The sequence below is a fragment of the Pygocentrus nattereri genome, chromosome 5, assembly GCF_015220715.1.
Source record: "Pygocentrus nattereri isolate fPygNat1 chromosome 5, fPygNat1.pri, whole genome shotgun sequence".
Classification (NCBI taxonomy): domain Eukaryota; kingdom Metazoa; phylum Chordata; class Actinopteri; order Characiformes; family Serrasalmidae; genus Pygocentrus; species Pygocentrus nattereri.
Genome location: NC_051215.1, coordinates 39265731 through 39284729, shown reverse-complemented (window position 1 = coordinate 39284729; position 18999 = coordinate 39265731). Strand labels below are relative to the sequence as shown.

Below are 18999 nucleotides of genomic sequence, written 5' to 3'. Positions count from 1 at the left end.
TCATATTGGTACAATTGCTGACCTTCTGATTACCACTGGTTAGTGAAGTGTACAGGAAACTCCAAGCTTTATCATTTCTTTAAGTGTGCATATTTTAATTATATCACATACTCTGCGGTACACCAGTTCATAAGCATCTCTCATTGTCACAGGCTGCTGTGCTGTAGGCGAGACTGGTAGAGCCTGCCACAGCCGATCTCTGCGCGTCAAAGGACAGCTTATACAATACCTCAGCAGTTGTAGTGAGTCCGCACTGATCAGGCCGAGGGAGATAGAGGGGGAGGGGGTGCAAGCCATCGGAGAGAGAAGCAACCCCAAGGAGAGGTGAGAAAGGGTCCTTTTTTGGGGAGCCTGTTTTGTCTAGGGTTGGTCAAGCACAACTACAAAGATGTTGCAGGGGTACTGCCTTTGAAACTTTCCAAAGAAAATGATTGTTGGATAAACCGCCCCCAAATCGCCTCTCTCTGGCAAACGGAGGGAGCATGACCTCTGACCCTCAGTATCAAAGTACAGGGAGACTCAACCCTCTATGCTGCCCAAACCCAACCCCGCCCCAATTTCACCCCCATTGCTCCACCCCACTCAAGCGCAAAAAAGAGAAAGAGGAAAAAAAAAAACTGAAATTCACATCTTTCATTCTGCCTCTCGTCCCTCTCTCTCTCTCTAGTCTAGTAGAGCGAGCTGTGTCTTAGGAGTCAAGAATTCAATTAGTTTTTTTTTTTTTTTTGTTAAAAAAAAGCAAGTGAAAGAAAGAAAAGAAAGAGGCTGCAACAATAAAGCGATAACGGACAGAATGTGCGTTCCCACACGTTAAATACAGGGCGCTTACTACTGAAAGCACTGCATGGGAGCTATAGCCTCTGACTGCAGGTGGTGTCCTGAATAATTGCAGTCAATATGCCCCTTCTATGCAGGCTTTGCAGAAGCAGATCATTAGGCACATGCCACATACAGGTGTTCCCTAGGTGCATTTGAGATGGAAACTTCTGGTACTCGCTAAAAAGCATTTTTCTCGTAGAAGTTGAATGCTGAGTATGTATACTCCTGTAGTGTTAAAGCTGTGTCAGACATGTGAAATGAACTCATGATCAGGTCAGTCTTTACATATGCACAGCTGTTATGCAATAAAAACAGCTATTGTCTGCAGCAGTTTTGTAGTTTGTAACATGCAGATGTAGTTAAGATATAGATAGAGAGAGAGAGAGAGAGAGAGAGAGAGAGCACAAAGATATCACCTCATTTTTTTTAAAACAAGAAATCCCTGCTACTACACTGCATTTGTGAGTTTATTGCTTTTATTTTAATGTTACAAAACACATTTATAGCTAATATACATAGTTTTAAACAATGTGATTTGAAGAGTAGTATACATAGTTCACACAGTTGGATGTGAATGCTTGAGCACCCCTGGTCAAATTGAATGTTTTCTTGACTGTCTGAGTGAAAATATGTACACATCCTTTGCAGAGAGAGCACACTTCTGCACAGTTTGTTGCACATTTACAGTTTGTTTGCTTAATTTAAGACAACATAAAATATGGCCTATGCAAACGTTATGGAGCCTTTTATATATATATTTCTATAGAGGTGTTCTATAGATGTTATTGTGTGCATTTATTTGTTTTATTAAGAAAAATTATTAAACATAATTTGTTTGTGTTGCAACCTGTCATGGAACTGAGCCTGTTTGTTTTTTTATTTTGTTTTTGGGTGTTTTTTTTATTATAATTATTTTTTATTATTCTCATTTAGGGGACCAAAATTCATTACAAATCCCTCTATATGCAAACCATCTGATCAAAAGCCCTTCCAGAGCTGCCTGCAGCTCCAAGTGGAAAGAAACATTCAAAAAATGTGATTGTAAATTCCAGATGGAAATAACAGTGCTGGCCAAAGTGGCATAGTGATTATCCAGAGCATTGGAGGCTTGCGTTGCACCTTGCATGTGTCATAATGAGAGATAATGAGACAGGTGACTGATGTCCTGGAGCAGTGTGTGTGTAACTAACTGGCTGTAAGGTTTCTTATGAATCTTCTGTTGTATTTTTGTCCAAACTGATCTGGGGCTGTTCCACCCAGCTAAGCAAAAGGCGGTGTGTGGAATGTTCCTCTGACCTCAGACACAGGGGACACGGACAGAAAGCCAAAAGGTCTGTGAACTCGGGTGTGAGTTGAAGTATGGGGGAGAGGGTGGGAGCACAGACACAGAGAGGGCGAGAGAGAGAAAGAGTGAGGGAGACCCTGCCTATTGTCCTTTTCAGAGCGATATAAATACATCATAACCCTTTTCAATTCGAACATATTTAGAGGCCGAGATGAAAGCACTTTTACAAACTAGATACATCCCCTTTTACAAAGCCAGGGGTCAACCATAACAAATGAACAACCTCCTCCTGGCCCAAAGCTAGCCCATAGGCTGATGTGCTGGGTGTATACTCGCTTTGAACCCCTATTTGTGTCCCTGTGTTTCTATTCATCTAGAAGGACCCAGACATAGTTTGCTTCTGTGATGAGTTAACACCATAAACTGCAGGCATGTTATTCAGTAACTACAATAAATTGTTTGGCAACTACTGTTAAATTTATGATATGTAGTTATAAGAGTATGGAATTGATGTGTGGGCCACATACAATTATCTTACACTTTAAGGAGTTAAATTAATATTTCCCACTAATATTAACCTCTGAGATGCTCAGGTCTTGCTGACAGGACCAGGTCTCCATTCCTCACTCCCATAACGTGAAGCTAACATACAGTCATGTGAAAAAATTAGGACACCCCATTAAATAGCCAGCTCTTTATTAAGAAATGTTTACATATCAATGTCCAATCTTGTTTTTGTTTATTTCTGGAAAAGAAAGTGATTTAATTGCAATTAAACAACAAAAATTAACATTGTTTTACTCATGAAACAAAAGATATGAACAAAAATGCATATTATAATGGAGGAAAAAGTTAGGACACCCTACCCTTTAATAACTAGTGTTTCCCCCTTTGGCTGAAATAAGTTCAGTGAGATGCTTCTTGTAGCCATCTACCAATCTCTGACATCGATCTGAAGAAAGTTTGCCCCACTCCTCAACGCAGAATTCTTTCTGCTGTGAGATGTTTGAGGGGTTTCTTGCATGTACGGCCTGTTTTAAGTCTCTCCACAGCATCTCAATGGGATTAAGATCCGGACTTTGACTAGGCCGTTCCAGGACTCTCCACTTCTTAGTTTAGCCAGTCCTTAGCCAGTCCTTGGTGGATTTACTGGTATGTTTTGGGTCATTGTCATGTTGCAGGGTCCAGTTCCACTTCAGCTTCACTTCAGATGGTTTCACATGTTCCTCAAGCACCCTCTGATACACAGTAGAATTCATGGTGGATTCTATGATGGTAAGCTGGCCAGGTCCTGCTCCAGCAAAGCATCCCCAAACCATGACAATTCCACCTCCATGCTTCACAGTTGGTATGAGGTTCTTTTCTTGGAATTCTGTATTTGGTTTACACCAAACATGTCTTCTGTTCTGGTGTCCAGATAATTCAATTTTAGACTCATCTGTCCAAAGGACATTATTCCAAAGGTCATGGTCTTTGTCTGCGTTCTCTCTGGCAAACTTCAGTCTGGCCTTAAAGTTTTTCTTAGAGAGCAAAGGTTTCCTCCTTGCACTCCTCCTCAGATAGCTCTTTGGATCTCACCATGGTGCTCACTCTCACTTCAACAGTCAGTGACACACCAAACACATTTTCTGAGGTTTAAATAGAGCAAGCTTCATTCAAAATGCTGTAACAATGTTCTAATCACGAGCACCTGATGTGATACACCTGTGTGTGATCTTAACTATTTTAAGTGGGACAATATGTAGGGGTGTCCTAATTTATGCCTCACCAAAAAATTGCATTCTTTCTAAATTAGATTTTACAGAAAATTGTAAAAAGGCCTTTCTTAATTTTTAATTGTTTAGCCATATTACTTGGATCCCACAGTATTGTTAAAATTGATATTAAATATCCACATGTCCAAATATGTTAAATATACAGGATTTCATAGGGTGTCCTAATTTTTTCACATGACTGTAGGTTTGTTTGTACTGTTTTCCACATAATACCTGAATCATAGGGCTTAGGATATAATAAACTTAGGATTTAAGTACTTAAACTGTAGATGTTTTAATACCAAAAAATGAAATATCTGGTAGTTAGGTTTTGTTCTGATTTTGTCTGGCTGTGAATTAAACTGTTAATAAGCTGTTGTGCTGCATTAGTTATTTGTAGTTTACATTCAGTTTTTTCAAGTCATGTGTTACTCAGTGCATATATGTTATGTTAAGAACCTACAGCACTATAAGAAGTCTTAGGTGCCTACGCTTATTATTTAAAGCCATTTATCTTCATAGTACTTTATTTGTTGCTTGTAAAACTATCATATGTAATAGAATAAATTGAAATAAGCATAAATACAGTAAAACGTAACAAGAATTTTAAAAATGTAGTTGATGTCTTGTGAGCTAGTTTGAAAAACAATGTTTGGTTCCAGATTTTTCTTTGATGACTCAAGCCATCACATGGATTTGTTAAATTCCAACACTAACACGCTTGAGTTAACTTAACGGAGTATTGATTAGCCAAACCAGGTGTTGAAAGATGCCTACAAATAATACTGAGTTGCCATGAGAAAAGGTTTGAAAATGGTTTAATTAAATCATTAACATACATTAAAATCACTACTTATATTAATGCTGTTTATGTTTATTACATTTAATTATATTTATTTAATATTTGTGGGGTTTTTTTGGAAAATAAATGCTTGCTGAACAGATACATTGTTTTTTAAATCTAAATGTTCCACAGGACTGCATCTGTATCATGATGATGTTTACATTTTCGTTATTTGTTTTTTTTTTTTATTGTTGTTATTTATCCATTTTTATTGCACTCCATCATTGCAGCTTGCAAAGTCGCAAAAATGACTCGCCTGTAACAGGCCTAATATAAAATTCCGTAATTTTCATCCAGATTGTACTCTGAGTGTCTTACATCTGTTTTCAGTTGTGTTAGAAATCTTTGATATGATCGTCACAGTAATACATGCTCCCCTAAAACAGGGTGTGAAGTTTCTGTTATGAACACTGCACATTTCTTGTGGTGTCTGCAAAATGTATCCTAAACTTTTGCAATGGTCTTGATCTGATACGTTGCGGTTGGTTGTGTTGATTTGGCCTTAACAATGTTGTTACTGTTGAAGTTCTTCTCCCAGCAGGGGCTGAATTAAAGTTTGTGTGACCCCAGCACTAATTTCATGCTACACAGTACCTCGAATAATGATGTCAGCTGATTAGGTTACCAAAATGGTTGTGTTGGCAGTGAACCCCCGACATGTTCTAATGATCTTGAGGCGCTCTGTGTTTTTTGGGTTAGAGGAGTAGTTAGGTTTGGGGGGATCGCTTAGTAGGGGTAGCGACGGGCAAGGGGGTGTCAGGGGGCTCGGAGACTGTGCTTACTCTTCGGTTTAGGGTGGGATGAGTGTAAGGTCAGGAGAAGGGTGGGGTCACATTAGGTGAGAGAGAGGCTTTGACCTTTTACAGCTATAATATCACTGGGACTCCCTTTTAGATCAGTCAGAACTTGTCTGGAGGACAAAAATGTATTTAATCGTGGTGTTCTGTTTTTCTCAAGTTCTCTCTTTCCCTTGTGATTTTTTTTTTCACAATCAGACTCGGTGAGGGATGAGTAATTGAAGTAATAGAGAGTAATAAGGGCTGGGAAGAGAGAGCTTGGCTTTGCCCCTATTGTATCTTGTGTCACACAGGTTCAGAGGTCAGGCAGCCTGCATATTCTATTAGGACACACGGCCTTCACTGGGGCAAATGAGTTTACCCAACAGTAATTAAAATGCCTGCACTGGCCCAGCAAGCTGAATATGGTTGATGGGCCGCCGCTAACCGGGTTGACAGCTGCCATGGCTGTCTTTGCCAATACGCTTGGGCCTTCAGTGAAGAAACTAACTGAAGCCATCAGAGGGAGGAACGTGGGTCCCTCTCTTCTACGCGCCATCTCTTTCCTCTGTTGTGAATGGCTTTCATATTTTGCGTCTTAGATTAGCACAGGTTTTAGAATGGGTGTGATGCCTGTAATTCTGTCTCACCAAAGTTCCTATCTCCTCATTTAGGTAACACATTTTCTCAGAATGTATTTTTTTTGTTCTTTCCTTTCTCAACTTTCCTTATCCTTCTCAGTAGTAGAAATGCCCTACTTTGAATGCCCTCATTTCTGACGGTTCGCTGTAGCCCTTGTCTTATTGGAACCGAAGTGTAAAAGGCATCATTCAAATCCTGCTCGCCTCCTCCTTCGGTTCTCACTGACTGTGGTGTAGGGTCACTGTCTCTTTCTCTGTTTTTGTGCTTGGGGTTTGGAGTTGGACCCCAGGCGCTACAGAGCTTATTCACACAGGCTGGCTGTTAATTTGAGGCCACACTGGTATTCCATTGTGGAGCCTGTTTCTTTGGCATGGGGGCGGAGAGCCCACTGCTCGGGTGTTCTCTTGAGGTATGAAAGTATGTTCGAAAGAGAGAAAGCTTCTAAGAGGCTTTGTGATTTATTATAGGCAGTGTGTTTTTGTGTGTCCTCTCCAGTCTGATACATGTTAGGTTTTAGGCAAATTTATATTAGGCTCACATTAACTTCAGGCTTTCAGAAACCAAATAAGATAAACACGGACTGCCCTTTGTGTTCATTTAGTTGGCAATAAGACTAAGAAGCCAATTGGGATATGGGGTGGGGGGACCCATCCCAGCAGGACATTGTAGGAATACCTGTGCGCTAAAGCCACCACATTCCAGCATGCTCAGTAGTGTGGGAGTCCCATTGTGCAACTCACCTCCGCACACAATGCAGGGAGCGGCAGAGGCCTGGAGCCTCGCCTGCCAATCCCAGCTGTCCAGGAGGGCCTTAATCCCTAACTATCAGGCAGGTCAAAACCATGGTACACACACACCCACACCCTCCTAACATACTCCTCCCTACCTGTTCCAACAAATTTTCACCTGTCATCCAAATCAAAATGGGCACCAAAGTGTTTTTGTTTCTCTTACTTAGCCGCCCCCCAGGATTGCAGTGAGTGAATGCATATCTTTGAACAAAGTCGACAGTCTTAACTTACCACTCAAGCACTCTTACGCCTTCCTATACTCTCCTCACTTCTTTTAAAGTTACTTTTAAGTTGTTGTGTGTGATGATTGCCGGTTTTAGTGATATACCACAGCATAGGAAACTAATCATACTTTTTTCATTTTTTAATAATTCAGGAGCATGCATATTTACATACAGTGGGGACCAATGGTCTTAGATCACGTTGAAAATCTGTGATTTTTGTTTCATTTAAGCCTGGAAACAATAGAAAAGTTACAACAACTAGTAAAATGAAAAAGAGGAAATGTTCTGTTTCTAGGTTACTATTCAGATGTTAGCAAATTTGTGACACATGGCCATGTGAAGGTCTGTACAGTATGGTCAGTTTGAGTCCTGTCCCTTTCCTTGAAGTATGTGTTCAGACAACAGTCAGGTGGATTTGGTCTACACATCAGAGGCCTTAGCTCAAATTCGTCATTAAAGCAAAAGAGGGACATACTAAATAAAATTTCGAAGATTCTACTTTTCACTCAGATTGTTGTGCCAATATCATTGTAACGAAAAGGGTTGTTTTAAATTTAAAAACAGTGCCAATTAGAAGCTTTTCACTAGCAATCTCAGACTTCTGAACCCCACTGCAATAATAATCTGAATAATGAACAGTAGTAGTGCCAGTGATAGTTTCATAATTATATTGTGTTTTGTTAGAAAGAACTACAAAACCTACAGTTAAATCCATGTGTCTTATGTTGGTGCGTTTTTAAGATTTTCAGTAAATTTTAACAATACTTTGATAAAAATGTCTTTATACTAGGAAATGTTTGTATCATCCCATCCCTTTCTCTTTGTACTAAACTTTAGGCTTCAAGATTATTTAATGTTTGAAATTGCTTCCTCTGTTTCTTTAAAGAAGGGAAGCAATGCTAAAGACACTTAATCACAAAAATGGTGTAAATTTGCTGTATATTCCTAAATGTTCTGTTGAATGTGAGAACCTCTCTTTTTTTATCTGTTCACTTGATGTTTGAACATGTGGACATAAGTGGCTTGTTGATAGTATTAACTCATTTGTCTGTCTCTCTCAACAGCACCTTTGTGACTGGAACTGCATGCTGTGAAAACTTTGCCCCTCTTCGGATATGGGACACAGAGAGGTACCTGACTACTAAACTGTCTAATATCTCTGTCATCTAACCTGCCACTTTAATTAAGAACACAGTATGTGTAGGGATGGACAGTATGACAATGTATGTCATTATTTGATAAATTATGCCACAATGCAATACAGTATGCTTTTCTGAATATTTTGTGGATCTCGTTAGTACTTGTTGATCACAGACAAACTGTGTTTCATTATAAAGAAAGCAAAATTAGTCCCATTTAATTGAAACACGGTATGTCAAATATTGAATAAAAATAATCATGCTCAGTTTTTGAAAGTATTTTTTTAAATGTAGCACTACTGGTTCTTTTTTTCTCTGTTCCAACTCATTAGATGTCTGGAAAAAAATATCCAGAAAGTGTTTGCCACCTCTAAGTACGTGTTCATATATTACTGTTAAAGCTTATGCTAGATTCAATTTAAATGCATAAAGTTCACATGTTTTCTGAAGTCCATGTGTTGTCAACTTCAAAGACCTTAAAACGTTCAGACCCATGGCGAGTGTTAAGTCCCCAGATCCTTCTCCATTTGTAATGTTAATTGATCACACACAAGTAAAAGCTGCAAGTTATCATAATGATAGTTGTTGTTCATTATCCTCTGAGCTCCCTTACTAGGTTTTATGGGAAGTTCAAAGCTGACTTCAGAATTCCCATCATGAAAGGCCTGGCTTAAACCTGATACAACCTGACTGGCTTCTGTAATTCCCCTGCTTTACCTGCAGAATTCAGCCTACTTACACATTGTCAGTCTAGGGAAAGGAAAATTAAGAAGGAAGAAAGGGGAAAAAAAAGGTGGGTTCCGGCACCAAATGACAAGGAAATTTGAGAAGGGAGAGATTGCTGGGAAGGAGGAGGAGCAATTCAGCATGCATAACCCTGGGAATCACATATTACAAAGAAGGAGGAGAAATAGAAAATTTGGCCAGGAATTAGGTGAGCAAAGGACAGGGCCTGAGTTTTGATCTGTGAAGCATAGCTAGTTGGTGTCCGGCTGATGGACGGGCTGGGTAGCTGTCTGCAGGCTGATTTTATCCATATGAGTTAAGGGAGCTGTAAGCCACTGAGCTAGCTATGCTGCACTGCTCATAACTAATGAGGCCCTGTCAGGCTGGAGACCAATTAGAGTTCTAGACAGAGGGATGTGACAGACACAGAAGTGACCCTACTTACATACTGATAATATGCTAAACATGCTTGGATGCTTTGAGGTGGTGCATGTTTTGCAGATATGGTCTCCACAACGTATCTGACACTGTGTCGTCTTATTTTTCATCTCATCTTTGTGCTGCTGCATTGGGGTTAGATGTGCCTTACCATAATGTGTTCCCGTCTGGTAATCAAGTGCACCTTGTAAAGAGTACAATGCCACCAGTCACAAGGGGGTTGAGAAAACAACCATGAGTGGAGGGGTGGTAGAATGGGGGCACTGTGTGTCTGTGTGCATGCATGTGTATGTGTATGTGTTTCTGCGACTCCTTTTTTAAGCATTTCCCAGACAGACCACCTGCAGAATCCTCAGACAGCCACTACCAACATGAAACAACGCATTAGGATGTTACAGTTGCACTGATAACGGCAGACATCAGAGCAGGCATCGCAAACGCTATTACAGTCTGTTGGTCACAACACGGGCAGGGGATAGCTGTTGTCAAAACATCATAATTTTTTAAACAGTTTTAATTTTTTTTTCATCAAACCTTGCTTTATTACACTCTTTCTGACATGTTTCAACACCCTGCCTGCAGCAAGACAGCTGCAAACTGGGCAGAACAAATGTTGCTCCAGTGAAAAAGCTTTTGTTTCTTCTAAAGCAGTTGTGGCATGGCAAAAATAAGTGTGATCGCTCTCCACAGAAAATCTGCACAAAAGCATCCCTCAAATTAAATGTCACCACACTCTTAAACACCCATGCATAATTTTGACAGGGCTGTTTTAAATTTAGAAATTTTGGTGACAGCAAACCTGGGTTATTGTAGAGGTTTTTCTAAACATTATACAGCTTGCATTTTGGGCTTTCAAATAAGTACCAAGTAGTCTATGCCTTATCAAAACAGTAACCAGCTAAAGGCATTGTGTGTTCTGTTATTCAGCTCTTTGCGGAATCTCATGTAACTTTGCAAGTGGTGGCTATTAGGGATGTGCACAGTTACTCAGGTACTCTGTTGACTGTTGGAGATGCCCATATTCCAAAACTGAAATCACTATTTGGGTATATGTTACATTTTATCACGGGTAATAAAATATACAAATCAGCAGTTTAATTTAACACGATATTTGGGTGACACATTTTGAGTGGTTTTTTTTTTTGGTGAAACGCACACTGAACAAACTCTCAGTAACAGGTCAAAAACATATGAGGCTTGGGATTAGGATTTGGATTAAGGTCAGGGTTAGAATTGGGGTCAGGGTTAGGTTAGGTTTTGTCTAATGGAAGTAACATATTAACAATACATCTACTTAATGTAAGTAATGTATCAACAGAACATCTGATGGATGTATTTAGTGCTTCACTGCTGCTACTTCACAGATATGTTGTTGATGTGTTACTGATAATCTATTGGGTTTATTGATCATCTACAAATGACCACTCCAAATAAAGTGTTACTGATGGTTGTACTCGTATTTATGAGTTACATTGCTACTCCAAAATGTGAGTGAATTGTGAAAGACATGACTGAGAAGGTAGAGATAACATGACTCTGTCACTAACAGGGTTGGGATGTAATCGAATACTAATATTCAGCATATGTTTTCAGAATAGAGGAATTATGTATCTGCATTTAGTCCAAGCTACACTTTGTAAAGGCTGTGTTCAGAATACAGAATACATTAACATTTTGGGAGAGTATTTACCCAATGAAATTTTAAAAATCACAAAATGTTTACAAAAAATACCACCAATGCTTCTTTATTCTATTCTGTTGCTTGTTTTATATCTATTATAGTATAGTTGTTTTTTCCCTCTCTGTTAATGAACTCTTGTGGATATCATAATAAATATCAAAATTAGTGAAAATGCACATCGGTGACTATCCATATTTCATTAGCATGAATTTACCATTTAGGTTCTCATGAGGTCAACTTCCTTTTTCTTAACAGTTTAAACAATAAAGAGTGTTCAACAGCAGTTGTTTGTAGGGCAGTTACAATGATGAGAGATCTTGTTTTCCTGTATTTTATTTATCTGCTTACCTCAAGAACCACTTTAAGTAAGACAAGTGCCCCTGACGTTTTTCTAATGTGTTCACAAAAGGTGGGGGAACCTTTTTTGAACAGTGCCTGTTAACAAGAGAGGGGAATGATACAAGAGGCATGTACAGGCCAAGATCACTCGCACCCTCATGTCTGAACAGCGCAGCTGACCAGCTGGTGGGGAAACAGGCTGAAGAGGTATGACAGAAAGAGTGAGCAACAGAGAGACTCTCTGTGAGAGAGACACAGATGATCCTGCTGTCGTTCCTGCTGCATTCTTTTTTCCATCCCATGACTAAAGAAAGAGCGAAATGTTCACTTTGAAAACAAACACAATGTAACATATACATAATGACTTCCATATCAGAAAACATTTTAACCAGGGGCCACAATTTCTAAAGATATACAATTCGGTTTTTACTTACCATTGTACTGGTTGCCGTGCAGTTTTAGATAAGGAAAAAAAATCGAAACCTTTTCTTTGACTTGAAATGTTTTTTTTGACCGTTCTTGCTCATCTGTATGGCCCAGAGGCCTGTGATCACCCCGAGTCCCACACAAGTGGTGCTTTAAAGGCACCCCTAACTTTTCATGAGGCCCGCGGTCATGGATAAACACAGAGAAAAGCCATCAAAGAAACACACAATTGCACAGAAATTCCTCACATTCTTTCCTGAAAGAGAGGGTTAAACGTCTGGATCTGGCAGGAGCTGTGTTTTACAAATTGCAATCTCATTGTTTTTTAAGAGAACGCGTGTGACATTTAAAAGTCTCCATTGTCCTGCCCCCTGACATTCCATGCTGGGCTTTTTTTTTTCTCTTTTTCTTTCGTTCTCTCTTGGCTGGCGGTTATTTCAACTCTTGGCTAAATTGGCTGACGAGCAGACGGCGCAGTGCAATTTTTGTTTGTTTTAGGCACTGAAAAACCCAGCAGGACTCTTTATGTACCTGTCTCACATCCTTTCAGGGCGCTGACTGTTTCCCATAGCTTCCCTGTGCCAGTTTACCCTCTATACTTAACCTTACAAGAGCGTCAGTGCAAAATGACCTTTTCTGTGGCTCCAATACCCAAAGAAATGTCCTCAGCCTCTCCCCTTTTCAGGATCCATCAATTCATTAAAGGTCCCTTTCATAAGGGGTGTGTGTGTGGCCCAAATGGCCAAAGAGAATGTGAGGACTGTTGAAGAGGCCAGCCCCTCCATTTTGCTTCATGGCCCTGAGACTATAACTCACAACTAATCACTAACACATGCCATTCTTTATAGTCCAGAATTTGTATTTAACAGCTCTTGTACAATATCAGGACATAAAAGCAGATGGACCGCCTGTCACCTGGTTTTATTAGCGTATTCAGCAAATGCAAAAAAAGGCATATAGAAACAAAAGTAATATGTTAGTCTGTTCCTTACATAACAAACATAGATGAGTTTCACTGCTTTGTGGCTTGGGCTTAAATGTGTCCAGGGGTCAAAGAGGATTAGGTTGAGGTCAGCAGCCTCTGAGGAGTGGTTTAAAAGAGCCTAGAATATAAAGCATTTTCCCTTTAGTTTGTCTCAGTGCATTTGGTGGTAATTTTGTCTGTGTGATCTCTTTAGCAGGTTGCACATCTCAAATGCTCCTAACTTGTCTGCGTGTGACCTCTTAACTCCCCCACAAGTCTGGACATTAAACGTCTCCCCCAGCAAGCAGCACAAAGCAGTCAAATAAGACATGATAAAGCCTTAATCCTCTATGCTCTTTGGTTATGCTTGTTCAGAGGAGTTGCCTGTCTTGGCTGCTCTAAAAGTGAATGTACAAAAGGGAGAGAGAAAGAGCCTTCCTGACATGTCTTCTACATATATTACTACATCAGAAGCATTCAGAAGTCGAAATAAAGAGTCTCATTCTGCTGCTGTTGAACCCATGAATTTCAAATCTGTTGATTATTTCTGTTTATGAGAGATAATCTGCTGTGCTAGTTGTTAAACCACTAGAGCGTGGTCTGATATAATTTTTGATTTCAGACACTTTCTCTACTACCCTGTATAATCAAGCCAGTAAAAAAAAGCTCCAAGACTAGTTTATACCATACACCTACTGACCTTCAATAAAACATAGGCTGTGTCACTGCTCTGTAGGTGTGTGTTTGACCTAAAAATGACATCCTTTTCAGCAAACCAAAGTCGTCCTTTTGTAATCAAAAGCTTTTATTTAGTCAAATTCTCATTCTTCCCTGTCATCATACAGCTTGGACAACCAGGTATGGTTTCACCTGACATTTCCAGAGCTCTCAGAGCTTTCCCGACATACTTTGTGACGCTGTCAGATCAGACACTGGGCTGGCTGTGGAAGAACAAGGCTGGCCGCCATGCAGATGCAGCAATTTGAAAGATTATACGGTTATCCTCCATCCTGTAATCTTCATAGGTCCTCCCAAGAAAAAAAATGGCACACATAAAACCTGTGACCTAACAATTTAAGAATCCTGGTGTTTGCTCCTCTGCATGGAACAGTGCTATTACTGGCTTTAAAATCAGAGCACAGATGTGAGGGCTTCTTTTACGACGCTTGTTTTTCTCGCTTCACGCTTTGACATTTGCAGAGGTCCAAGCAGACACCGGATGCACTGTATTGACCCGAGTTTACACATTTTCTTTAAACAGTTTTATAAAACCATGCAATGTGAATTACTGTAATGAGAAGTGTAAGATGTTTTCTTGGCATCTGCTGACAATATCCATTGTCCCTGGCTCTAGCTACAGTTCTACATAGTTGATAAGCTGCTGTTTTAGCAGTAAGAGGTAAATGATGGGCTCTTGCTTAACATAGACACCCATGGGCCATGGGGGCAGTTTGTCTTTAGGCCCACTGGGGTTTTGCCTTTAGTTTATGGAGGCCTATCTTTTAAAAAGCCTGGGTCTAATAAGACCCCCCTGTCCCCCCAGAGCGAAGGTTGGGGATTACCAGTCTGCCCTTGGCGAACAAGCTCACAGGAGTCCACAAACGTGGGGGGCGGTCGCTATGGCCATTGGGCTCCTCTAAATAGTTGCTAGGGACCAGGTATCAAAGGTCCACAAGTCGCACACAGTCACGGTCATGGAGGGAATTAAACAGCAACAATGAAATTGTTATTCTACAATAATCTGGTTTCTGCAGTGTGGGCTGGGGGCTAGGAGGGCGCAGCAGGCCTGTTCAGCCTGTGATCATAGGAGCGTGGTGCTAACACAGGCACCCCCCACCCCCCACCCACCACCGCCACTACCCCTCTCTATCTCTCTTTCTCCTACTCAGTCCCTCTCTTCTTTCTCTTCCTTTTTCTCTCCCATACACATTTAAGAATAGAGGCTAGCGCCACTCCTAATCTGCTTTCTCAGGCCATTCAGCTTGGTGTATACTTTTTTACCCTCCATCTCCTAGGACTTAATTTATCCTTTGTGTGGTGTATGGATGTTGGAAATATGGGAATATAGTGGGATTTAGAGGTAATGAGAGATTAACTGGGCAAATGAAGGCATTTGATCTGAAATGACAACTGATGAATTGGTCGACACTAATGTGTTAACTGAGAGAACTTGAGACAACTTTAAAAGTGAATCAAATACATTGAACAAATGCTGAGGTGTAAAGTAACCTCTCTTGTTTGAAATCATTTTTTTTCTAACAACATGTTTTGGGGATTGACTCCAGTGTGTCCACTTTGAAGCTTCCCCCTGTAATTTTTTTGATGTTGTCGCTTTCTTTCATGATGTTTGCCAAACAGTAGTCTATAACTTTTCATGCTTTTTCTTCTCCTCCCTCTCTCCCAGGTGTCACCTGGTGTCGTGTCTTGGCTCAGAGTTCCGCAGAGGTGCAGGTGTGTTGGATATTGTCTATGAGTCTCCTTTCCAGCTCCTCACCTGTGGATATGACACCTTTATCCGCTACTGGGATCTGCGTGTCTGCTCTAGGTACGTGGGGAGGGAGGGAAGGGAATCTCCCCTGTCTTAAAGGAATACTTCAGTGTTTTTTAATCTAATCTCTCTCTATACCATCATTTACCAAGGACAATCAAGAATATATCCCTATACATAAAAAGAACAGAAAAAATTATGACAGTTTGAATTGATGCATACTTATAATTGAAGCCAGTGGGCAGGTGTGTCATTAGTGTGGTGTGAATTACAAGTATAAATAAATTGTAATCTGTGGTAAACAAAATTGCTAGAGACAGAGATTAGGGTGCAAAATGTTGGAGTATTCCTTTAAAAGTAGATCGATCTGCTTTTGAGGCCTGAATGTGACACTGCAGCTGACTCCTGTTATTAGCAGGCCTTAAACAGTAGTAATACTACATGGCTGCTGCACAGGTTAAATTGGACTTGCGCACTGTGCTGTCAGAAGAACTAGGCTTGTCTGCAGAGAGTAATAAAGTTAGTGGATCTCTCTCTCAGAGCCTGTGAGGAAGATTAGTGTTCTCAGTTAATCTAATAAGCCCTCCTGTGCATAGAGCACCATTTAGACAAAAAAGGAGCCAGGCCTGAGTCTCCTCTTGGCTCTGTGGACACAATTGTTCCTGTGGACGACTGAAAGGGACCCCCTCTTTGAGAGGGACTCTCGCTGTAGGACTCCGACCCACCCAAGCCTGCACCAGTCGGTGGCCATATTGATGCGGTGCTGTGCATCTCCAGGGCAACGGGGTGAGCTGTGAGGATCAGTGAGCTGCTTGTGAGGCAGACTGGGCCCCTGTGTCAGACTTTGGGAGGGTGGGGAGGGGTCCCATACAATCGTATATGGGCAGTCAAGTAACACAAATCAGAGGTGATTGAAAGAGGGCCCTGGAGAGTTTGGGGAGGGGCAAATGTCGCCTCTTAAGATATCAATAATTCACAGTGTGACCAGTCAGGGGCCAATATGTGGTCAGTCCTGACTCAGAGTGGGTCGTCATCTCATCAGTCTAAAGAGGATAGTTAAAAAATGTACTCTAGATTAATTGTTAATGACAGGCGCAAGTGTGAAACAAACAGTGACAATGTATTGTATTGTCACTGTTATTACACTAATTATGGCCTTTTTCCAGACACATTGTACTCCAAGTTTGAAACCTGCAAGTCACTCCTCAAAGTGTATGGTAACAGTTATTTGCTGATTAAGAAAGAAGAGGGAATCAGTGATCTTTTTTCAAAATGCCAAATTATTTATTTTGCTTCCTTTTTTTTTTTACCCAATCTTGAAACTGTGCCCAGTTCATATTTGTTTACATCCTGCCAGTAATAGGTTGAGAGGTGTCAGAATTGATTGTTAAGAGTGTGTATGTGAGTCTGTGCGCATGGTGCGCACACTCCCTGCAGAGAGTGTGTCCAGACATCTCCTGTGTGCTCCTGCTGCCCTGATGTCTGCCGCACACCCCAGCCACACTCCCTCCCCATGATTTATTCATTGCCACCATTAATGGAGAATTGATCTCTATTGGCCTAGCACACACGCAAATATTTTCCCTAACCTTCCCAACTCTATTCTAGGCCTGCATTAAAACACGAAAGCCCATTTCTGTAAACAAGTGATGAGGTTTCATCCTTGCCAATTTAAATAAGACACTTGTCTTTAGGCTGTACAGAGAGGCAGCCACAGTGGCTTTGGCCCTAAGCTAAGGAACTGGCCAAGAAGTGTGATATGAACTGTACTGACAGTGAATGTTGTTCCAGTGTTTACTTTGCTCAGTCATTGGAGATTAAGTGTGAGTAGTGAGATTTTATGTTGCTTTATGTCATTTTACAGTTTTGGATTGCAGAGAATTCAGGCAAACTCAAACTCAATGCAAGTGTGCATATTAAACATAATTTCCTTAACAGAAAATGTGTGATGGAGTGGGAAGAGCCCCATGACAGCGCACTTTACTGTATCAAGACCGATAAGAATCACATGATCGCCAGTGGCTCCTCCTACTATGGAGTGGTGCGTCTGTGGGACAAAAGGCAAACTCGATGTTTGCAGGTGAGAGCATTTATGTGCTGAAAATATTTCTACACTGTTTGATTTTGTCTATTCAGATTGATTTTGTACATATCTATGTGTTCCATATAATATTCCAGATGTTCCAGCTCACCTCCAGCACCAGCAGTCCAGTTTACAGCCTGTGCTTCAATGCCACACACCTGTATGCTGCCCTGGCCTCAGCCCTCTACTCCCTGGACTTTAGAACTTCAGGGCCCAGACACAGGAGATAGAACAGCTCACAAGCTCTCTCAACATGCACCTTTGGTTTAATCCCACATTGCACACCTCCAACAGCTCCAGGAGCAGGTCTTTGACCTTCAGATATTTTAACTAGACATATCTGGAACTCCATTAAAAATATCTGTACCTTTTGTTGCCTTGTATTGGCATGCAGATAGTTGTCAATTCTCCAGCTATCTGTGTCGCTAGCTGCTGAGAGGGACTGAAGGGAGCAAGGTTCACGACCTTCTGTGGCCTGAATCTTAACGGACTTAACACATTGCCAGCGACCTGTGGGACTTCTAAAACAAACAGGCTCAGAGCTGCCAGAACATCCTGTGGAGATTTATGCTGAAACATATACACTATGATAACATGTTTTTTTTTTCCCTATTGTGTTTGAAATGTATATTTTTTCAACAGTGAGTCAGTTAGAAGGCTTTGGCTTGGCTTTGTGTTTCCTGATTCTTCTTCTAGTCTGTCATATGGAATTGTGAACCTGCAGGGTTTTTTTTCACTCAGTAATCGTTTATTCTGGATTGATACCACACAATATTTACATCATTTGACATATAAAGGTTTTAGATTATGTGGATAAGTCTACCAAATTAGTTCAAAGCCAGAGTTCACATGCCATTTTAGACTTTTAACTGACTTGGACTTTAGACTAAAATGATTTTTCTTTAAGTGACCTTATGCCTTAATGATATTTATCAAAATAAATGATTGATAATTCCATTTTGTCAACATCTAAACAATCATAACAATACTAAAACTTAAGTAGTTACTGTTTCAGTAGTATCACTTTCACATAGTTCAAAAACAGTAGCTAATACATGGCTGGGATAATATTTTTCACAAAAAAATTTTACTTAACTGCAGAAAATGTGTTTGGGAAGGGACAATTCCTAATGTCACACACTTCAGTTTAAACAATTTAAAATGTTTACCGTGTGGCCATGAGGGACAGGGATGCAGTCTCACTTCCTGTGCTAAAATTCAAGGGTGTAGCTAAAATAAGGCCTAAAACTCTGTTTTAGTAGTGACATGAAATTGTGGGACAGCATTTTTTTAAATAAAATTTTCCATTCGTAATAAACTTTATTCATGTATTAAACTGATGGTAAATCTAAACCTTTCACCTTACTTTAACATAAGTATTATAATCACAAGTTTGAATTTAGGTGTTAGAGTTTGGGACAGGCATCTCCCAATAGGAAGTACCTTATAAATGATGACATCGTATATATTTTGCTTGTTGCTAAATCTTTTAATGCCTTGAGTTTAAATAGATCATGACATAATCCTTGTAAATATTTAAAGTCTGAACACTTTTTAATTTTTTTTTTTAACTGTGAGAC

At 40.3% G+C, this 18999-nt stretch overlaps 1 protein-coding gene across 1 annotated transcript in view; it reads left to right on the top strand.

Annotated features, from left to right (window-relative positions):
* The window catches only part of fbxw4 (F-box and WD repeat domain containing 4), a 30919-nt gene extending 12543 nt beyond the window's left edge, over positions 1 to 18376 (top strand). Inside the window, exons 6-9 of the mRNA XM_017722901.2 lie at positions 8200 to 8265; positions 15253 to 15393; positions 17275 to 17416; positions 17515 to 18376. Of these exons, the coding sequence (XP_017578390.1) occupies positions 8200 to 8265; positions 15253 to 15393; positions 17275 to 17416; positions 17515 to 17649 (484 nt within the window). The 3' untranslated portion in view covers positions 17650 to 18376. The remainder of the gene's footprint in view (positions 1 to 8199; positions 8266 to 15252; positions 15394 to 17274; positions 17417 to 17514) is intronic.
* Positions 18377 to 18999: the final 623 nt, after the last annotated feature.